Here is a 20,901-nt window from a genome sequence, read left to right as displayed (position 1 = left end):
AAGGTATATAAAAAAACACGTTATCGGCGGTTCTGGAATGTTTGATACCGTCTCAAATTTTTTAAGCGAATGGTAGGATCAACGGCTGCGAAAACTGCTGCAAATGTCGCAAAAACGGTGGCATCAAAAGTGAGTAGCGCATCGAAAACAGAAATAGGTAAAAACGGCTATCGAAGCCGGAAAATCGGTTGTAAAAGAAGTTGGTTTAAAAGCTATTGATGTTGGAAAAAATGTAGCTATAGCCAAAGCTAAAGCTTTGATTGATGGATATAATGCACCAAACAATCGCGAAATAACGCAAGAATCGAGGGACGCGTTAGCGTCTCTCGTTAATAAGGGTTCTAATAAAGAAACAAACATTAACAACTTGCTTGCGGGTTCGGCGAGAGAGGTATCGCAAGGGCAAACGCAATATCAATTCAAGATCTTGTAAAAAGGTTGAACACAGGGTCCGGTCTTCGTCTGGCTTAAGATTTTTTCTTTTATAATAAAAATAGCAACAATGTCGAGCGAAATATTAAATTTTACGGAAGCTGTAACTATTGACGAAAAATATGAGTTTAAGGCGTATGAGCATGTCAATGGTACGAATTTAAATTCATCGGGTACCATAACGATCGATATCGGGTTGTATGATGTATTTGTTTATCCTTCGGAATCGTACCTACTCATTGAAGGTAAACTAACTGAAGACGACGTCGGCTTGACTGCATACGCAGACGATGTCGCAATAGCGTTAACAAACAATGGACTTATGCATTTGTTTTCTAATATTACGTATTAGAATCGTTGAATCGTCCTGGACAGGCTACGACCATGATTGGAATGCTCAAGTATCCGGATGGGTTTTCAAAAGCGCAAGGACTCAATCAGCTTTGGGCTAAAGATACGACGGCAACAGCTCATTGGGAAAATAACGCAGGCTTTATAAAGAAGGCAGGCATACATTATTAAGACGCCTAACCCTAGGGGAACATTCTCGTTCGTTGTTCCGCTGAAACACATTTTCGGCTTTTGCGATGACTATGACAAGATTGTGTATGGATTTAAACATACGCTCGCACTTGTTAGAAAAACTGACAACGATGCCATCTTACGAGCAAATGCAGTAGATCCGGGTAAAGTAAGCATTGATAAAATGTCATGGTTTATACCTCATATCATACCTGCAGATAGGGATAAATTTCAACTGTACAAATCAATTGAATCAAAGGTAACAGTACCCGTCCCTTTTAGGTCTAGACATTGCGAAAGTATTACAGTGCCACAGTCTACGTCGTTAAACTGGAGACTAAGTGTTAGAACACCAACCGAAAAACCGCGATACATTTTGGTAGGATTTCAAACTAATCGCAAAAATAATCAAGAAAGAAATACATCGATATTCGATCATTGCGATCTTCATAACATGTACGTGACTGTTAACAATCAACGATACCCTGAGGCTGATTACAACTTATCTTTTCCAAACCAAAAGTTCTCACGAGCTTACTATGAAGCGGCTAGATTTAGCGAAAAGTTTTATGGAATGGATCCGCTGGTAACACAGAGTAACATTACACCGGCGGATTTCAAAGACCTGTTTCCTATTATGGTGTTTGATGTCAGCAAACAAAGTGAGCGGTTAAAATATGCATCGGTAGAGATGCAAATCCAAGCAACATTCCACCAGAATGTGCCAGCGGGAACAGAAGCGTACGCAGTTGTTATTTCCGACCAAATGATAAAATTTACCTCTGACGGATCTAAAATGTATATAGTGATGAAATAGAAAAATTGAATTGACTTAAGTAATTTATTTTTTATATAAAAAATGAGTTACACGAAGAAAACGCTAATTAACATGTTAAAGGGTATCAACATTACTGCAACGACTAATAAGAGTATAATGGAGTTAATGTTGATTGCAAAGGAGAACGGATTCGATTGGAATCGAAAGAATATTGTTATTCCAGAACCTAATGCCGATGAAAAAAAAACCGCGAGGTAGACCCAGACAGTACGAATGTTGAGAGGAAACAACCTATAATTCAAAATACCAAGCAATAAAAGCGCTTGGTTGTAATATAAAAAAGAAAGACAACGGACAAGTGGTAAATGGAATGAGGTATGAGGTAACGTTTTTATAAGCAAAAACATATGCTTATAAAAAATTGAATTGACTTAAGTATTTTTTTAATATATATATATAATGAATACCAAAACTGTGAAAGAGTTGAAAAAACCCGCAAAAGATCAAGGTCTGCGCAGATATTCGCGGCTTAGAAAGCATGAGCTGATTACGTTGCTAAGCGGCAATGCAGTGCCTGCTGTTAGCAACACACTTCTCGACGATCCTGTTCCATTTATTGAAGTACCTGTTTTACAGCCTGTTAAGGCTACAAAGCCTGTAAAGGCTAAAAAGCCTAGTATGATAAAGACAGCGATACAAAGTAGCTTTGATTGGATTCTTAATCATACGCCAAAGCCTGTAAAGAAAGCGATAAACAAAAAGGTGGACGCTCTTAAATCGCAAGTTGAATTTATTTATAATAAATATGACAAAAACAAGTTGCGAATTAAAGTAAGCAATTCCGCAATAAGAGGTTTTGAGAAGCAAAACGTTGTGTATGGAGTTGAAGGAACTGATGCAATGACATTCTTAAAGTGGTGCAAGTCAGAAATTGTAAATTTCCTAAGCAACACTCGTCAAATAAAAATGAATCTAGTGCTCGTGTGTGAAATGGAGCGAGTAGATATAAAAAGTGGAGAAGTAATTAAAGACGAAGTACCGTTTACATCAAAAACTGAATTAGTATTGGAGGGAACTGATGTAAACGAATTGTACAATAAAGCATCAGACAGGATTTTGGAATCAATTTCCATGTTTCAAATGAAGGGAAGCAATTGGAGACTAAAGTCCGTCATTAGACTGGAAATTAACACCGTAACGTATTAGCCATTAAAAGGTAAATCATACATTCCATTGCCGTGTAAGTTGGCTGCTAAAAAGGCAATTATTAACATGAAGAATGAAGATGACGAATGTTTCGAGTGGTGCGTCACGAGAGCATTTAATCCAGTTTTTAAAAACTCCGAAAGAATAACCGAACAATTAAAAGAACAAGCAAATTTGCTTCATTGGGATGGTATTGAGTTTCCAGTTGCAGTGAATGAAAATGTTATAAGTAAATTTGAAAGAAACAACAACTTGAGCATCAAAATATTCGGTTATGATTCTAAAGAAAATGATATTTACCCACTAATTATTAGTAAAAGCAAAAGTGAAAAGGTGATTGATTTGTTGTTGATTTCAGATGGAAAAACAAAGCATTATTGTTGGATAAGAAACTTTAACAAATTAGCATCGGGACGAACTGAAACCGGTCACAATAAAATGAATTATTGTAAAAGGTGCTTAACAGGACATCGAACAGTTGAGGGTCTTCAAAGACACAACGAATATTGTTCATTACACAGCACACAAAAAATAGTAATGCCAGCAGAGGGAACCGCAGAGTATTTCAAGCATTACTGTAGATCAATGAGGGTTCCTTTTGTGATATATGCAGACTTCGAATCGTTTATCGCAAACAAAGTATGGAAGGCTTTTGGCTGTAAAACAATAAGAGACTACCTTGAACTCTACATAAAGAGTGATGTCTTGCTGCTAGCCGACGTTTTCGAAAACTTCAGAGATGCTAGCAATACATATTATAAACTATATCCAGCATGGTATTATACAGCGCCAGGACTATCTATGGATGCGTGTCTTAATTTGACAAAGGTAAAACTTGAGCTTATAAACGATTATGACGTGTTGCAAATGTTAAGGCAAGGTATTCGAGGTGGGGTTAGTACAATTTCAACGCGTCTTGGTATTGGAAACAATAAGTATATGGGTGATTATTATGATAAAAGCGAAGACTCATCGTTTATCATTTATCTGGATGCTAACAATCTCTACGGGTGCGCGATGAGTAAGCCACTTCCAACAGGGGGGTTTAAGTGGATGAATGAAAATGAGCTTAACGATTGGAAAAACATTTCATGCACAGAAGGACAGGGGTGTATTTTAGAAGTTGACTTGGAATATCCTGATGAATTACATGATCTTCATAATGACTATCCATTAGCCCCTGAAAACGTTATACCTGAGGGATCAAAAGTTAAAAAGCTTATTCCAAACTTGAACAACAAAACCAAGTATGTAGTACATTATGAAAACTTGCAGCAGTACGAAAAGCTAGGGCTCAGAGTTACCCACATTCATAGAGGAATTAAGTTTGATGAAAGCCCTTATTTAAAAACATATATCGACTTGAACACTAAATTGCGAACAGCTGCAACTAACAACTTTGAAAAATACTTCTTCAAGTTGATGACAACAGTGTGTTTGGAAAAACAATGGAGAACATCGAAAATCGTGTTGATATCCGATTGGTTAATAATCATACACAAGCGGAAAAGCTCGCTGCAAAGGTTAATTATAAACGCTGTACTATATTTGATGAGAATTTAATCGCTATACATATGAAAAGAACCAACTTATGTTATAACAAACCCATTTATCTTGGAATGTCTATTCTAGACTTAAGCAAGACAATAATGTACGAGTTCCACTACAACTACATCAAAGCTAAATATGGAAATAGGGCGAAGCTATTGTTTACGGACACAGACAGTCTTGTCTACGACATTAAAACTGAAGATTTTTATGCAGACATTTCAAACGATGTTGAAAGACTGTTTGATACGAGTGAGTATCCGAAAGATCACCCCTCCGGAATTAAAACTGGTGTAAACAAAAAGGTTCTCGGCATGTTCAAAGATGAGGCAGCTTGAAAACAAATAGAGGAATTTGTAGGACTCCGAAGCTAAACTGTATTCGTGTAAAATGTATGCAGGGAAGGAAAACAAAAAGTGTAAGGTAGTAAAAAAGATCGTTGTCGAAAACACCATTACACACAACGATTATAAGAACACGCTGTTTTCTCGCCAAGAAGTGCTAAGGTCAATGAACGTTATCAGATCATACGCGCATGAAATGTATACTGTTACGGTTAACAAAGTAGCTCTAAGCGCAAATGATGATAAACGTATTATACAAAAAGACGGTATTCACACACTGGCTTATGGAAATAAACTCCTAAGAAAAAAACAAAATGAGCAATAACCTCACAGACAATCAGAAGATAATGAAGAAGTTTAAGAGCGTGGGTGGGCGTGTTGTACCCATCGTTCCCATTTACAGCACGTTCTCAAGCACATCACAACTTATTGACGTCGCAAAGCAACTAAAAAGCTCAAACGTTAGAGTAAGGTTTGTGCGTGACAACTATCCACGTCATCTCAATATGCCGGGGACACACTGGACGGCATGGATCAAAAACGGTCATGAAAAAATTTACTTTGACACTTATAGTTTAGAGCCACCACTTGAACTTGTAACGTATCTAAACGATCCAATGAAAACAAAACATTGATAGCACTATATAAAATGAGTTTTAATACCGAAAAGTATATTAAGGTTGAAGGAGTTGTCTTACAAAACGAACCCCTATCCAATATCCAGTTGATAGATGCCGCTAAAAAGTTAAAAATTAAAAACTTTAGGGGTGTCTATGTTCGCGATGAACTTCCGAAAAGCCCTATAAAGGTAGAATGTGGAATTCTAAATTTATGCGACTCGCGAGGAAATGGTACACACTGGATTGCTTGGATCGAAAACGGTCATGAAAAACTGTACTTTGACAGTTATGGGCTAGCACCGCCAGTTTAACTCGTCAGCTATATAAGGAATCCTGTGTATTATAATAGCGAAAGAGTACAGACGGATGGTGAGGTGTTTTGCGGACACCTGTGTCTATACATTCTTACACAATGTGAGAGCGTAAGCTTTCAACATGTAATAAACTCATTATATTAAAAAAAAGTGTATATAAAAATGTCGGTAAACATATTTGGTAAACAAAACGTCGGATCGTCGCAAAGAGTGATTTCAGGAGGTGTCACATTATCACAAGCCACTAATACGTTCTTAAGACGAGATGGTAAAAATGCAGCTGCTGAAAATATTAATATGGATTCTCACAATCTAATCAATGTATTGGATCCTGCTAATGCTCAAGACGCTGCAACAAAGAATTATGTTGATAATCGAACAGTTTCAAAGTCTGGAGATACTATGACTGGTGATTTAAACATGGGTGGTAGGATGGTTAAAGGATTACCTGTTCATTATCCTACATTGTACAGTGGAAATGAAGCACCCAGTTGGTCACTAGTTTAGTGAATGAAGCAACTAATAATAATAAACAGTATATAGATGATCAAGATACTGTTACTAAATATTATGCTAATAATTTAACTAAAAAATGTTACTTCGGGTTATGTTCCAATTTTGGAGGAGAATATTAGTAGAACTGGATTTGTAACAACTGCAAGTTCAGTGACTGATGATAAATTTAGAGCATACGGTGCATTTAAAAGTCTTAATGCCGATGGATCTGATGGAAGCTGGGCCACACCTGCAAAAAAGGGATGGCTGCAAATTAAATGTCCTGAAGCCGTTACCATTTGGAAAGTGGCGCTCAAAGCTCGAGCTATTGATGGTAAAATTATAACTGTATAGGATTTTTCTGGAAGCAATGATGGGAAAACATTTACAACCCTGTTGACATCTGAAGACAATGATGGGAAAACATTTACACCGGCATCTAGAAGCAATGATGAGAAAACATTTACACCGACATCTAGAGCTAAATTGTCAGGCTCTGCTAATGCTCCTTCGTTTTTCGATATTTCAACTACTCAAGCATACCAGTATTATAGACTCAATATAATAGCAAGTTCTGGAGCCGGAGATCTTGGAGTTCAAGTTATGCACTTGTATGTTTCGTCAACCTGAGTTAAGAGAATCAAACTCTAATATAAAAAATGAGATTTTATCCGTTTTTTCTAGAATGTAGTAAGCGCGAAACTGATAAGGAAAATAAGAGGTATTTGGAACTTCTTGGTTTTGGAAAATGTGGTATGATTTTTGACAATGACGATGGAACGTCTACCTTATAAAAATTCAATAAAACGTTTAAAATACCAAAAACATACAGCGTCCAACTGCATGATGAACTTAATCAAATGCTCTGGACTTAAAACGATGAGTTTGAAAAGATGGAAGCAACCATTAAAGAGTCAATCAAACAGTGGAACAACGTTAAAAAACGGGATCAACTTAGGTTGATCGACAAATACGTGTTAAAATTAAAGTGTGATATGGAGGAAAAAAAATATCGCAAAGGTGCTAATACCACGGCATTCTTACTCGGAATGATCAAACCAAACGACATTGTTTACCAAGACTTGGAAATTAAACATATAAAAGGAGAATATTTTGCATAGGCCTAAACGGTCGAAAGTCCTCCAGCCGCCCCGTCACGATAATAAAAAAATGAATTTTCGTGTATTTCGCGATTCATGGTTCAGGTGTGGCTTTAATTTGGTTGAATTTTTGGATTACAATTCAACCATATCTTGGTTAAGCAATCATTAATGACCATAATTACATGAATATGGTTGAATTTTATTTTAACCATCTTATGGTTGAATTTAGTTTTAACCATCTCGTGGTTGAATTTAGTTTTAACCATATTGTGGTTGCATTTAGTTTTAACCATCTCATGGTTGAATTTAGTTTTAACCATCTCGTGGTTGAATTAGGTTTTAACCATTTCGTGGTTGAATTTAGTGTTAACCATCTTGTGGTTGAATTTAGTTTTAACCATTTTGTGGTTGAATTTGGTTTTAACCATCTTGTGGTTGAATTAGGTTTTAACCATCTTGTGGTTGAATTTGGTTTTAACCATCTTGTGGTTGAATTAGGTTTTAACCATCTTGTGGTTGAATTTGGTTTTAACCATCTTGTGGTTGAATTTGGTTTTAACCATCTTGTGGTTGACTTTGGTTTTAACCATCTTGTGGTTGAATTTGGTTTTAACCATGAATATGGTTGAATTTTATTTTAACCATGAATATGGTTGAATTAGGTTTTAACCATGAATATGGATGAAAAATCGAGATGAGCCAGAAGCCTAATTTTACCACTACTAGCCTCGCTTTGGCATAACCAGGCTCGATGCAAGTGCGTGAAGTGTCGTCCCACACTCAGGGACGACACTTTCGGCTTTAATTGTATGTGTCGTTCTACGGAAGTTTCTTCTTATCCAAACTCCAGTTAAGACGGAAGGTGTCGTCCCTGATTGCGGACGTCAAAGGCTGATTTGGGACGAGACTAAACGCACCAGAATTAAAACCCATTTTCCCAAACGAGGCTCTTTTGCATTCTCCATATATTAGTTAGCTAGAAATGAAGTTTCAGTACAAGGATTGCGATTGATGTAATTGATTTGGCAAGCTGTTCTGTTTATTTTAAATCGATTTTTATATAATTCTTTGAAATTAATTGATAGGATAGAAACGTTTTGTATGACATATCGTTTTGCGTAAGGTGACTAAGTAACACATGTAACATTTCGTGTATAGATGCATTTTCTCACTTTTTATGACTAATGCATTCAGGTTCTCATATTGAACTGCGAGTTTTATGAATTATGATTCTTATCAAGATTTGACAATATTTCCTTAATGACAATCTCGACTAGTTTTACTCGGAACCACATACGAATCAATTTTTGTGTAACCATATTAAAGGGGCCTTTTCACGTTTTGGTAAATTGACAACAAAAAAAATGTTTCAGATTTGCAAATTTTCGTTTCAGTGACGATATTTGTGAGGACACAGTAATATTGAATATTTACCATGCTCTAAAATAGCCATTTTATGCATCTTTTGACGCTTTAAAAACCTGAAAATTATTAAGCGTTGCAACGCGAAACGATTTAATAATTTGGTAAGTTCTGTTGTTGTCGTTATATTTTGTGAAACTACGAGGATTGCTTATATAAAGTATAAAATGCACCCTTCATTGTATGAATGGATGCTCATGAGTTACGTTATTGCAATTATCAAGAGTGTAATGTATGGAACGATATCATTACAAAAATCAAAGCGCTGAAGGCACTGAAGTTGTTCGCTATTGCATAATCTTAGAAGCAACTCTTTTTTTAAATTATGTTATGGCTTTTTAAATTGCAAGTTTGAAATGAACATAACCTATTACACATTTATACGGAGTGTGTCTTAAATCACAGGTCGAGATGTGTGTGCACTGTTTATCCTCATATTTATGTTATAATGATTACTTATACGAAATAACAACAACATGTCTCTTTTTTGACGTTCTGAAAGCATTAAAAATATGATGAACATGTTTTATTTTATGCTTTCCGGTGGTTTATAGAAAAATATCAGTGAATTAACACTGATAATTTAACTGTTTCAAACAGTGAAAATTATCAGTGAAAATTATCGATAATTTTCACTGTTTACTGTGAAATGACGTCATTGTTTTTGGCGAAATGACGTCATTATCCCAGCGAAATTCTATTGTTCAACTCATTAACAATGTATATAAACTGCAACACCTTTATTTATTGGCTCCGTCAATGAAGTTAATGTTATTTACTTAACACTTTCAAAAGACTATGCTGTACATATACGTGTTTATGTACCTTCAACGTTCCTGCTGTATTCTTGCTTGAAATACTTCAGTTACAATATGTTGGCAGTATTTATTTTAAGAAAATTTAGTTGGAACGAAATAAGATGGACCTGTACAAAAGAAACATCTATGAAAACAATGGCTTAATCTGACGATATATTTATTTTATGACGTCATATGAAATAATCGAATTATTTTGTCGATGTCGAATGAACAAAACGTATTGTTTCCAATGTTATTTTAATTTATTTTGGTAGGTTAATTTGTTTATGCAATAATAGCGAAAATACATATTTTCTCGCACATGATTATCTGTGGGCGCTCTCAAAATCCTTTCCTGCCCGATAGCGCAGCAAATGATCATTTTTCGAGCGCCCGCAAATGCTCATGGCCTCAAAAACGTGTATTATCCCTATAATGCTCAACGCACTTATTTTTTTTTTACCGCCTAGTATACTAGTAACTATTTGTGCAGTTTAAATTGAAACCCGTTAAATTGCTTCAGAGATGTTTTATATTGAAAACTTTCATGAAACTATACCTGTATTGAAAAATAATCAAATTTAAAGTACTGTCATAGTTTTATGCAATTTTGAAATGCATTTTTCACATGACACTCTCAAAATAAGAACACGATAGCTGACTGGCTGCTCTCACACTTGATACTTTGTGTTTCGCAAAAGAATATCAAAAAGTATATTTTTGGTATGTCCATAAAGACCATCGAAATAATATCAAATGTCTGACAACGGATGAATTTAGATCTTGTGTCACGCTTGAAGGTTTAGTTTGGCGACTGCTTTTTGTTCGATGCCGCATGAAAATTTCAAAACATATTGTGTTTATATTTCTTAAGCAAAATGGTTCAAAATATATATTCGAAACAATTAACAGATTATTTCAGATAATGCTATGCTTATGAGCATGACTTCAATATTTATGTATGATGTATTTCGAATAAACAAAGTATTGATGTAAAACCGTTCATTTGTAGCTCATCGGGGCATTGAGTGATCATGTAGCGCGTACACATACCGTTATCGTGTCCGCCGTCCGTCAGTCAGTGCGTGCGTGCGTGCGTGCGAGCGATACTTTGTATTCTTAAAACGTCTCCTTCTGAACCGCTGGAGAAATTACCTTTTAACAAAATTTCATAGGAAGGATCCGTTCGCAAGTATTATTCAAAGTTGTTCATATCGTTCCGATATGTTTCATAAACAAACTAGGACTTTTTTTTTAATGAAAACTTTCACAATCGTCTTCTCGAAAACCGATATCGTCAAGACTTCATTAATTGGTGTGCAACATCCTCAAGTGGTATACTGCTAATTTTGATCAAATTTTGGGTTGAAACCTAACAAGTCCCATTGGTAAAATTATGTTATAGACATGTGTAGTAAATATCGATATAATTCCAACTTTTCCTGTCGGAAACCGCAATGGTCAATAATTCGATAATTAACTTCGCCAATTGGGTCACATTATTGATATAAACTTATATAGACTTACTAGCACATAGCTTTTAAAAACCTTATTTCTTCGACCATAAGTGTTAGTGTGCTTTTTTATGAATGGTTGGGTGTTTTGCGTATACTTTCGTTCATATCATGTTGCTGGGGTCAAACTTGGTCTAGCTCTAACTTGCTCTTTTATAGAAATCAATGCAATGTTTTTAAGCTTAAAGAAACTATTAAAAACGAAGCTAGCACTGTTTTGAAATATAGCCCAAATTCTATAACTTATATAGCACATAATTTTTAAAAACCTTTTCTCTTCAACCACACGTGTTAGGGTTCTTTTTATAAATGGTAATGTGTTCCACTAATAATTTCTTTCAAATCATGCCGATGGGATCAAAATAGGTCCAACTCTTCGGTAACTTGTTGTTTTATAGCAAACAAATCAACGTTTTACAACTAAAAGAAACTTATACAAAAAGACGCCATAACTATTTTCAAATATATCCGAAATTCCCTACTTGCAGTATCACATCGGTATACAAGTGCGAGACTGCATTTATTCCTAAACGTGTGTCCCATTACATAGCTTGACGTATTATTTGTCTTGGTAATGAATACACTTTATGCATATATATTTGCTAGTTCTATTGAATGAAAAGGATAAAATTCAAATGTATATGATAGGCATGTTTGTCTATCAATGTTTATTTAGTAATGATAATTACATAAAGCAATTACACTTTTTATATAATGTGTTACCTTTAACTAAAAATAAATAAATACATTTAACAGAACTACAAATGCATCCTGCAATATCGAGTTTGACGCCCTACGATTTTTGACCAGGGGTCATTTAACTATAGGATTGTTACATCTGTTGAAATCCATGAGAACACTTTTTATTTCAATTTTAGAAATGAACGCTAATAATGTAATGCGTGTCTTGAAAGTGTCCTGCGTAGTATTGAAATTAGTCAGCCAATCAAATTGTGCGTTTATGCGTACAGAATATTTGCACATGTTACGCAGAATTTGATTGGCTGACTCGAGATAGCTAAAATTCTAAAGTTAGTAAGTCGTGGCCTCGAGTTACAAAGTTGAGGCCACGCGATGGAAAAGAGAGGAGTGCAAATTTAAAAAAGGAGTAAATTTAACCTCTTAACCACCATATAATGACATCGCTTGAATGTAATTAACAATCAAAGTAAATGATTTAAAAATTGAATAAACAGCTTAATAAAACTTCCAGCAACTACTATACAACAATTACTGATCACGGACATATAAAACGTTGGTTCAATCTACAAACTGTTTGTTTCAAAATTCTGATAGCAATAGCAACCAAACAATCTCACTTTCACAAATATTATCCAGCCGCATGCTAACATTGACAATTAATAATTCACAAAGTTAATAAAATGTATAAATTAAATCATTAAATAATTTTTTTTATAAAAGTAAGAAGTAAGTTTCAAAGCAAATCTATATATACAGGTTATCATAAACATGATGATGACATATCAATACGAACAAAGCATATCAAGAATTAACTTAACAATTGCAAAGTATACTAGATCTTTAACAATTAAAACCAAAAGAATGTCTGCACCGTCATAGAAATATTATACCACAATATGACAACTAACATACAACTATGGCCTCTAACTCCAGAAAGTGGACATCACTCGCGCATGAATACAGTTCGGGTACTGCAAATAAGGTAAATGGCACTGAAAAACACTTTGAGTAAAAATGACATTTTGATAAATATGCCGCTAAAATTATTTTATATGGAAAATATCAAGGCCAATAATTTCATTTATGCACGTAGATACATATGGAATTTTGTACTTAGCTCTTTGGGAACTTGTTATGAAGTGTTTATACTTCGTTCTATAGTTAAGAGATTTAATTTGTTTAAGTTTTTTTAATTAAATAGTTTTATAAAGGTTACGTTTTAAACACAGCTATGCTCTCATTTTCAGTAGGAGCACTGTCTGAGTTAGAAAGTTTCGAGGAAAGCCATTGATCCAGAGCTAGAGCTTCTTGTAGACATATTCACAAATGAATAAGCACTATCACTATAAGGGACATTTCATACCTCATATTCGTTGGATACGTTTGTATCCGCTTCTATTTGCAGTTTCACGTTTATTACTGACACGTGCTTTCACGACCATTAACACGAAGTGAATGACTATTTCTCAAAGGGGGGGGGGGGGATTGAACATCTGCCCGTATCGTTCGGAACTCGCAATCAAACTTTCTACGTCCCTGGACCATGACGCATTTTTCTGTGAACGTTTATTGTTTGGAAACTCTGTGCTTTCATCAAACCCGTAATTTGTGTACATGTTGGGCGTCAACGCATTGTCTTCATTTCCTCTTATTTCAATAGTGGGTCCAGAAGTGTTTCCAATGCTATTGTACATATTTGGCTCAGAAACTACATTTATATGGGCCGATTTACTGCTTGGCTTACAGCGTTTGAAGCCTGTGGTTAACGATGTTATCCCAGCGTAAATAGGTAAAACGACGGTTGGAATTAGCAAAGCTAACAGTAAACTTGCTCTTTCAAGAAAGATAACAACTAAAACACCTGCTACTAGAGAAAACACTGAATAACCCCAGAGATGCTTGAAACATGCCAGAAACGGATTACAACGTTTAAAATCTTCCTCCACGGCTCGTTGAGGTACCCAATTTACATTGAGTGAAATATTGGCATACAAAGCGCACCAAATGCGCACGCAACCAACTAGCGCTTCAGGCGTGAATTGGAGAATGGACGCCATCGTTTCCAAAACGACAAACTTGTAATTTTTGCGATTGCATGTAGCAAACTTTGGAAAGACTAGTACACTGAACATGACGATGATGATGGACGCATATCTGTTGCGCGGATACACGAAATATTGAAGAATTATACTTAATAGAAGAACAGGCTTCATCAACATTTGTCGCAGCGCCGAATGTGCTATGTAAGATGTTACGAAGTCTAGTTTTGTTTCTGTCCTGACTTTAGTCTTATTAAATTTTGACCGCTGAAGTTTCTTTTGAAGCCATCGCATAGGTTTACCGAATGCGTTTTTCCAGAAATACATTGCTAGAAGTATTTCACCCCTGTTCCATCGTCGTTCACGTATGTTCCATGTCACAAAGTTAGTGCTAGGTGTTTCTTGCAGGAAAGTACTACCAGCATACAACGGCTTCAGCAGCGCTGCTTCAAAGGTGTCATGACTAAGCACGTCAACTGGCACCCTTTCGATGATATCATCTTTGGAACCAATCACGTAGTCAATGTATAATTTATTTTTAATTAACGCTTTTCCGAAGAACGAAGATTGTTCAAAGAGGACGGTTATTGCATTCGTCATTGGTTCATATATGCTCTGTCTCATTGCCTCCAGATGCATGAAAATTGTGTCCCCTGAGTCGCATTTAAGTTTGATTGACGGTTGAATGATGCCTCTCTCGGGATGCGCGGCTGCAATGCTTAGTATATCAAAAACCCCGCCCCGAGGTACACCCGTGTCGGCATCCAATACAAGTGTGTAATCAAATTTCCTCTCTTTTATATTAGAGACGTCTTCGCTTGTGTGAAATAACGCTTCGCCGGGTTCACGGGCTGATCGGCCGTAATAAGATTTGTCACAATACGAATATGCTTCGCATTCCCCTTCTGATAGGAGCATTAGATCTTGATATTGCCCACATTTCCGCAGAACGCGGCTTACTCGGTGTACAACCATAAACTCACGGGCATATCGGTCACATATTTTCTCAAGATAATCAGTCATGAAAACATTTCTATCTACATCATCATACATCACCCACACATGTTTAAGGTGTATGCGATCCACCTGTTCATATTCACCACGAGCAAGTGCCTGGCCTTCTCTGTACAAGTCGTCATACAAAATAGCACGATACTTATCCCGTATCTGTAATTCATATTCCTTCAGTTCCTCGTCGTTAGTAGCACTTAACAGAACAGCCGAAACATTTGGACTGAGGTTTCCGACATACGCCTTATACATCATTTCAAAACATTCCAGAACTATCGTCTTTTCCCGTAGCTAAAAGATTATAATTGAGAATAACAGTCAAACGATCACATGGTGCGCGTTTATTATCACGCTGTTCACCGCCAATCAGTAATGTAGCAATAGTCTGCAAGGGAAACTCAAGCACAGATCCTTGAAGAACTCCAAGAACCATCACGATAAGTATACCACTAGCGGTGTCTGTTATTCCCCAATCTATATTGATGATGTTCAATACAATGCATATTAATGCCATAAAAAGCCACACCGAAAAGTATAGAAAAACCCGTATGTTTCGTCGCATAATGATATTCTAAATGATGTTAAGAAGCCACATCATCGCGATACAAGCATGTTGTTGCTTTCCGGCTATTTCTGCTTTAGATCTTTGGGACGCGGCAAGCACGAACCTGTGATTTGCCTGAAAGGGTATGACAATTTATAAGTACACGAATTTTAAAGAATGATATATACAGTTAAAATGTTATTAATTGGACCTAAATGTTAATCAAAGTACTGACAGTACTGGTGTGACGACGCTTTTAAAGAGGATGGATATAAAAGCATCAATTTAAGTTCATCTACATCACCAGAATTGTTTATGTGGGTACGAAAATGTTGGGTTGAAAAACAATGTGGGTGCGAAAAAATTATGCAATCAAAAAAATTGGGTACGAAAAAAAAATTGGGTACGAAAAAAAATTTGGGAAGTAAGAAAAAAAATTGGGTAGTCCAAAACAAAATTGGGTACGAGAAAAAAATTGGGTAGTACGAAAATAAATTTTGGTACAAAATAATTTGGGTACGACAAACAATTGGGTACGAAAAATAATGTGGGTAGGAAAAAAGTGTTGGGTACGAACAAAAATCGGTACGAATAAAAAATTGGGTACGAAAAATTGGGTACAAAAAAACTGATACGAAAAATTTTGGGTACAAAAAAAAATTTGGCTACGTAAAAAAAATTAAGTACGAAAAAAAAGGACAACAAATTTGGGTACGAACAAAAATTTTGGGGTACAGGGAAGTTGTTCCCGTAGATAAATTTGAAAGAGGACAGGAACCAAGCTGCCTTTACCTTTATCAATGGCCCTAGGGTGGGTTATGTGGACATGGATGGTCGAGATAGACCGCGTTGTCATAAGAGATTTATATCAAATTATTTATACATTCAGAATAGTATTGAAACAAGAAAATACGTAATATTTTGTTCAGAGTTATGTATAAATTTGTATGATGAAGCTGAATTTGTTATTGTTTAAAGCTTGAATTAAGACCAATGATGTGATACGGGTAACAGGTCAGGTTAGTTTGTTGTTGTGTTTTTTTTCAGAAAAATTCAACGTCATCTACATAATAAGAAATAAATTTGCGTAACCAATCCATTCATCTTTCAGGAAAATGACATATCTCTAGTAAATCAAGTATCACCAACTCGGAACGTTCAATCCAAAGTATTACATTAACAAATTATTTTAAGTAACCAGATGGAAGGCTTTTATTTTGATTTTATTCGTATGTCAACTTCACAAACAGAAAAAAATCACCCAAATGTATAAACCTGACACCAAGCATGCTATTCAAATACTTATGGTGCTTAAGTTGTTTCCTTCCAATTAAAGGAGGGCTTTATTGGCATTCATGGATATAAAGACGTTTTTCCAATTTATATAAGCTGGATCTGGACTGAAGCGTAAACACATTGTGGTAAATAAGCAAATAAAGTTTCTTCGATCAACAAATCATGTTCATCGTTTGAAAGTAGGTCAGTAAAAATGTGACTGCATAATGATTGTGTATAACGCATTTTGCTGGGAAGGAAAAGTTTTGATAAAATTACATTTAAGCACTAATTTAACATTATAATTATTTGGAAAACATATGTAAATATAATAAACAATAGCATCGGCAGCTGCTGAAGAATAACAAAATTATCAACAGCATCGAAAACATAAGTTTCTTTTTTTTATTATCTTAAAACCGACTATTATAGTCGAAACTAGTGGAAGTACGCTTGTTTAGGGAATCGGAAGATCCCCGGTTCGAATTTCACTCAGAAAACTTCAATTTTCTGAGCAAAACTTTAATCCCAAGCTTACTCCTCCCCCCCCCCCACACCCAGGAAACAAAAGGGTACCTTTGAGGGTAATTACTTTATAACATTATTCATTTTTGCCTGCGCAATTTGCAGTGTGTCGCATGTAAAACTTAAAATCGTTCGAATTGTTCAGTGAAAAAAGCATAATCAAATCTTCTTTCAGGTTAACTTTTTCCCGAAAATTTTACCGGTTAATTTGTCGTTTCGGTAGGTTTACTGGTTTACCGGTTTATCTCTTGCATCCCTAGTAATAAGCCAATGTGCCTTGACTGCATATTACCAATGTAAGAAATAATGACCTCTTATATTCAGCTGTTTGCCTGATACTTTCCATTTACTTAAGTCAAAATACAGATATAAAACTATAAAGCAGTTGATTGTAACGCGTGCAAATCTGATGGGCTATGTGCAAGGTCAAGTGTCTAACAACTGCAACAAAAAAATGACATAAGCAACGGACACATAACAAATACATACGGAACTGACCGTGTCTGGTCTTATTGACGTTTTATACCTGAATCAATGAAATGTTGATCTGTTGATTATATTATCTCTATAACGCCCCAAATATTCGTTACGTTACACAACCTTCCACCTTATTTTTATTTTCTATAGTTTATGATGTTAAAATATCGTTTAACTTTAACTATTAAATTTCGAAGTAAATGAACACGTCGTCCATATAAGCACACACATGATGAAAAAATCTGCGGATAACAATAAGATTTTGACGTACGTATTTGCTGAAATAAATAACATTAAGAATTGTTATACAATGTAAATGTCAATCAAACTGAAGTGGAGCACGTCAAGTGTCCGATGATGTTAATAGTTTGCAATCCATACATCTGGTGTCGTCGTGGTGAATACGAAGTATCGTTTAAGTCGGATCCAATGCCGCTGTAATGAAGATTTGCCGATTGTCAACTCGTCCTTGGCGATTCGTATACGATTGGTGTTTCAGATCTGCTTTTCTTTTGTTTATATAACGTCCCCCATTGTAGTTTCTGTTTCAATCTTCGTTGTTATTGTTTGCCTTCTTGTATGTTTTTGTTGGTTTCAGCGCCATCATTTATATCAGGACATAACGATCTTCTATTTTTCAAAATGCTTACAAGGTCGGGTAGTTCCCCTTGATGCCCTGAGGCGCCAGATTTATAATGTTGAAATCCGGATGCTATATATAAGCACGTCAATTAGATGAACTGCTGCACCATTCCAGTGTGCAAAACGTCACAAGTATTTTGTACATATTTGCATCACTAAATGTCTTTTCGAAGATTCTCAGGCGTTAATTTCATTTTCAGCAAAAAGGACCATGTATTATGCTTTAAGGGCAAAACACATTGATGTTCCCATGCTATTCGTGTAGTATGATCTTCAATTCTTTGTAGAGGGCGTTGATTTACGATGTCGATCTTCATTAACGTGGTCTTGAAATCTCGATCTTTCATTTGCGTTGTGTTGATACATGCATCAGTTGTTCAAAATGATGGCAAACATTTATAAATATCCCCTTTCGTTTTTCTTAAATATCGTCATGACAACTTACTAAAAGGTCTTAGTAAATACAACCCTTATTACATCAATAAATATCGGAACACTTCCTCAAAAAATACATAACATAATGTTATCTTAAAATTTTACATACGTGCAATCAGGAAATTCAGACATGTATTCGCTACTTTATTGCCCTAGTGCAATAACAGACGTAAATTTTACATATCGTGATTTCATAAACATCATGTTTAAAATTATGGATTGTCTTTAAGCATAGATTTATTGACAGGTTTGACCTGTGTAACTTAGATAATCGTAAAACTGTGCAAATTATGACAAGGAAGACTTTTATATATATACATTCATTATATCAAAACCGTTATCGGCAGATCTCAAAATTAGACCTTGTTCTCTAAATGAGCTCATCCCATATAACTAATGCAATATGCATTCTTCCACCATGCGTAAATAGTAGGCTCTTATCAACCTCTTTGTACCCCATAGAGTTTATTTTATAAAATAAATTAAATGCGCATATATCAGTTTATTTTTCTGCACAGTCTTCGTATCAAAACACACTAAATTCTTACTTAAAATTAAACTGGACATTCAATATAACCGACACCTTACATTCATTTGCAATAAACACAATAATGGTGATTTATGTACATATTTACAATTTTGTTGTATGCCTTATTCATATTTGCAATTAACATTACCGTCCGTATTTACTTGAACATTGCTAATTAGTTTTGATCTTATAATCTGAAATTCTTTAAGACATTCTTATCCAATTGTAATTTCCTTGTTTTCTGATTTTACAATTCGGAATAACGTTTTTTAATAATCTTATTTATTTGCCCTCTTCTAGTTTTTTATAATAATAATAAACAAAACTCACCGTTATGTTCTGTATCATAATAATAAGCAAACTATTTTATTTATTATAGTTTATTTGTACGCTTATACTAGCTGAATTCTTATAATGTCGAAAATTATGTATTTTTTCTAATATTATTATTTCCTCGTACGTTCTAATTAAATGAAACATATCGTGTAAGTTGGTACGGATAGACTTACTGCTAAATTTTGTGATGGTCTGAAAAGAGATATTAACAGACTACTTTTTACGTTACTTATCTGTCTCATCTCAAAGTGAAATCACATTATTATTAACAATCAACGTTTAATATTCACGTTTACTTTTTAAAGATGGGTATAAAGTGTCAGCCACCGATACTACATTTCTACGTTATTGATCTTAGACTGAGATTGCAATTTGATAAATATATGAATTAAGTAATTGTTAGATTAAAATAAATACTTTTAAGTACTTAATTATATTAAGTTTAAGCCTGAAGAATTCGATAGTACAAAAAAGAAATTGTGGTTAAGTTAGGGTGACCTGTTGTGATGACGTTTCACACTCAATATGAAACTGCTTCTCCTTAGATCTTTGTTAGTGTTCCTGGTGATTTCATCCACGGCAATTCCCGAAGGTAAGTAAATAATTTTTATATGTTATATCTTTGTAACGTAACGCATATATGGGACATTATTGAGTTAATATAATAATCGAAATTTGTATCAACACAATAAAATAAAATTCATACAATCTTTAATAGGCAGTCACGCCAAAATCAACATTTCATTGATTCAGGTATCAACGTCAATTATTCTGGACACGAGTCCTTGTTTTCCTTTATTGCCAAAACATCGGTCAATCCCGTATGTATCCGTAATGTGTCCGTTGATTACGTCATATTTACGTTGCGGTTAGGTTGTTAGATCAACTGTTTTATCGTTTTATATCTGTATTGTTACTGTAGAAGATGGAAAGTATCACGCAAACAGCTGGATAGAAGAGTTCATAATTTCTCGCTGTCGCGGGCGCAGCCCGTTTGGGGTCTTCGCTTTTATCTTCAATTTTACAAACATTTGAAAACGTTTTGTTGAGTTTAATAAGCAGGGGGTTGCGAATAAGGATCAACCCAGTGTTTGGATAGATGACACAATATTAAGTTTTTAAATGTAAGTTCCAGTTAATAAATCACACGTTCTCAATCAAACAATAATTGATGTTTTTCCATCGTTGAATATTGTATTAATTATACTGAAACAGTTCTATTGCAATTAAATATTATTTAAAACTACATCATATTTGATTAAAGAATAAAACTTAATTCTTGAAAAAGACA

At 35.0% G+C, this 20,901-nt stretch overlaps 1 protein-coding gene across 1 annotated transcript; it reads right to left on the bottom strand.

Annotated features, from left to right (window-relative positions):
- Positions 1–12,700: 12,700 nt before the first annotated feature.
- On the bottom strand, positions 12,701–15,468 carry LOC127840615 (uncharacterized). The gene is given in 3 exon segments (XM_052369024.1): positions 12,701–12,768; positions 13,323–15,120; positions 15,122–15,468. Coding segments are annotated over 3 exon segments (2,154 nt in total). The 5' UTR covers positions 15,410–15,468.
- Positions 15,469–20,901: the final 5,433 nt, after the last annotated feature.

Source organism: Dreissena polymorpha, chromosome 8, assembly GCF_020536995.1.
Source record: "Dreissena polymorpha isolate Duluth1 chromosome 8, UMN_Dpol_1.0, whole genome shotgun sequence".
NCBI lineage: Eukaryota > Metazoa > Mollusca > Bivalvia > Myida > Dreissenidae > Dreissena > Dreissena polymorpha.
This window is presented reverse-complemented; position numbering and strand designations above follow the sequence as displayed.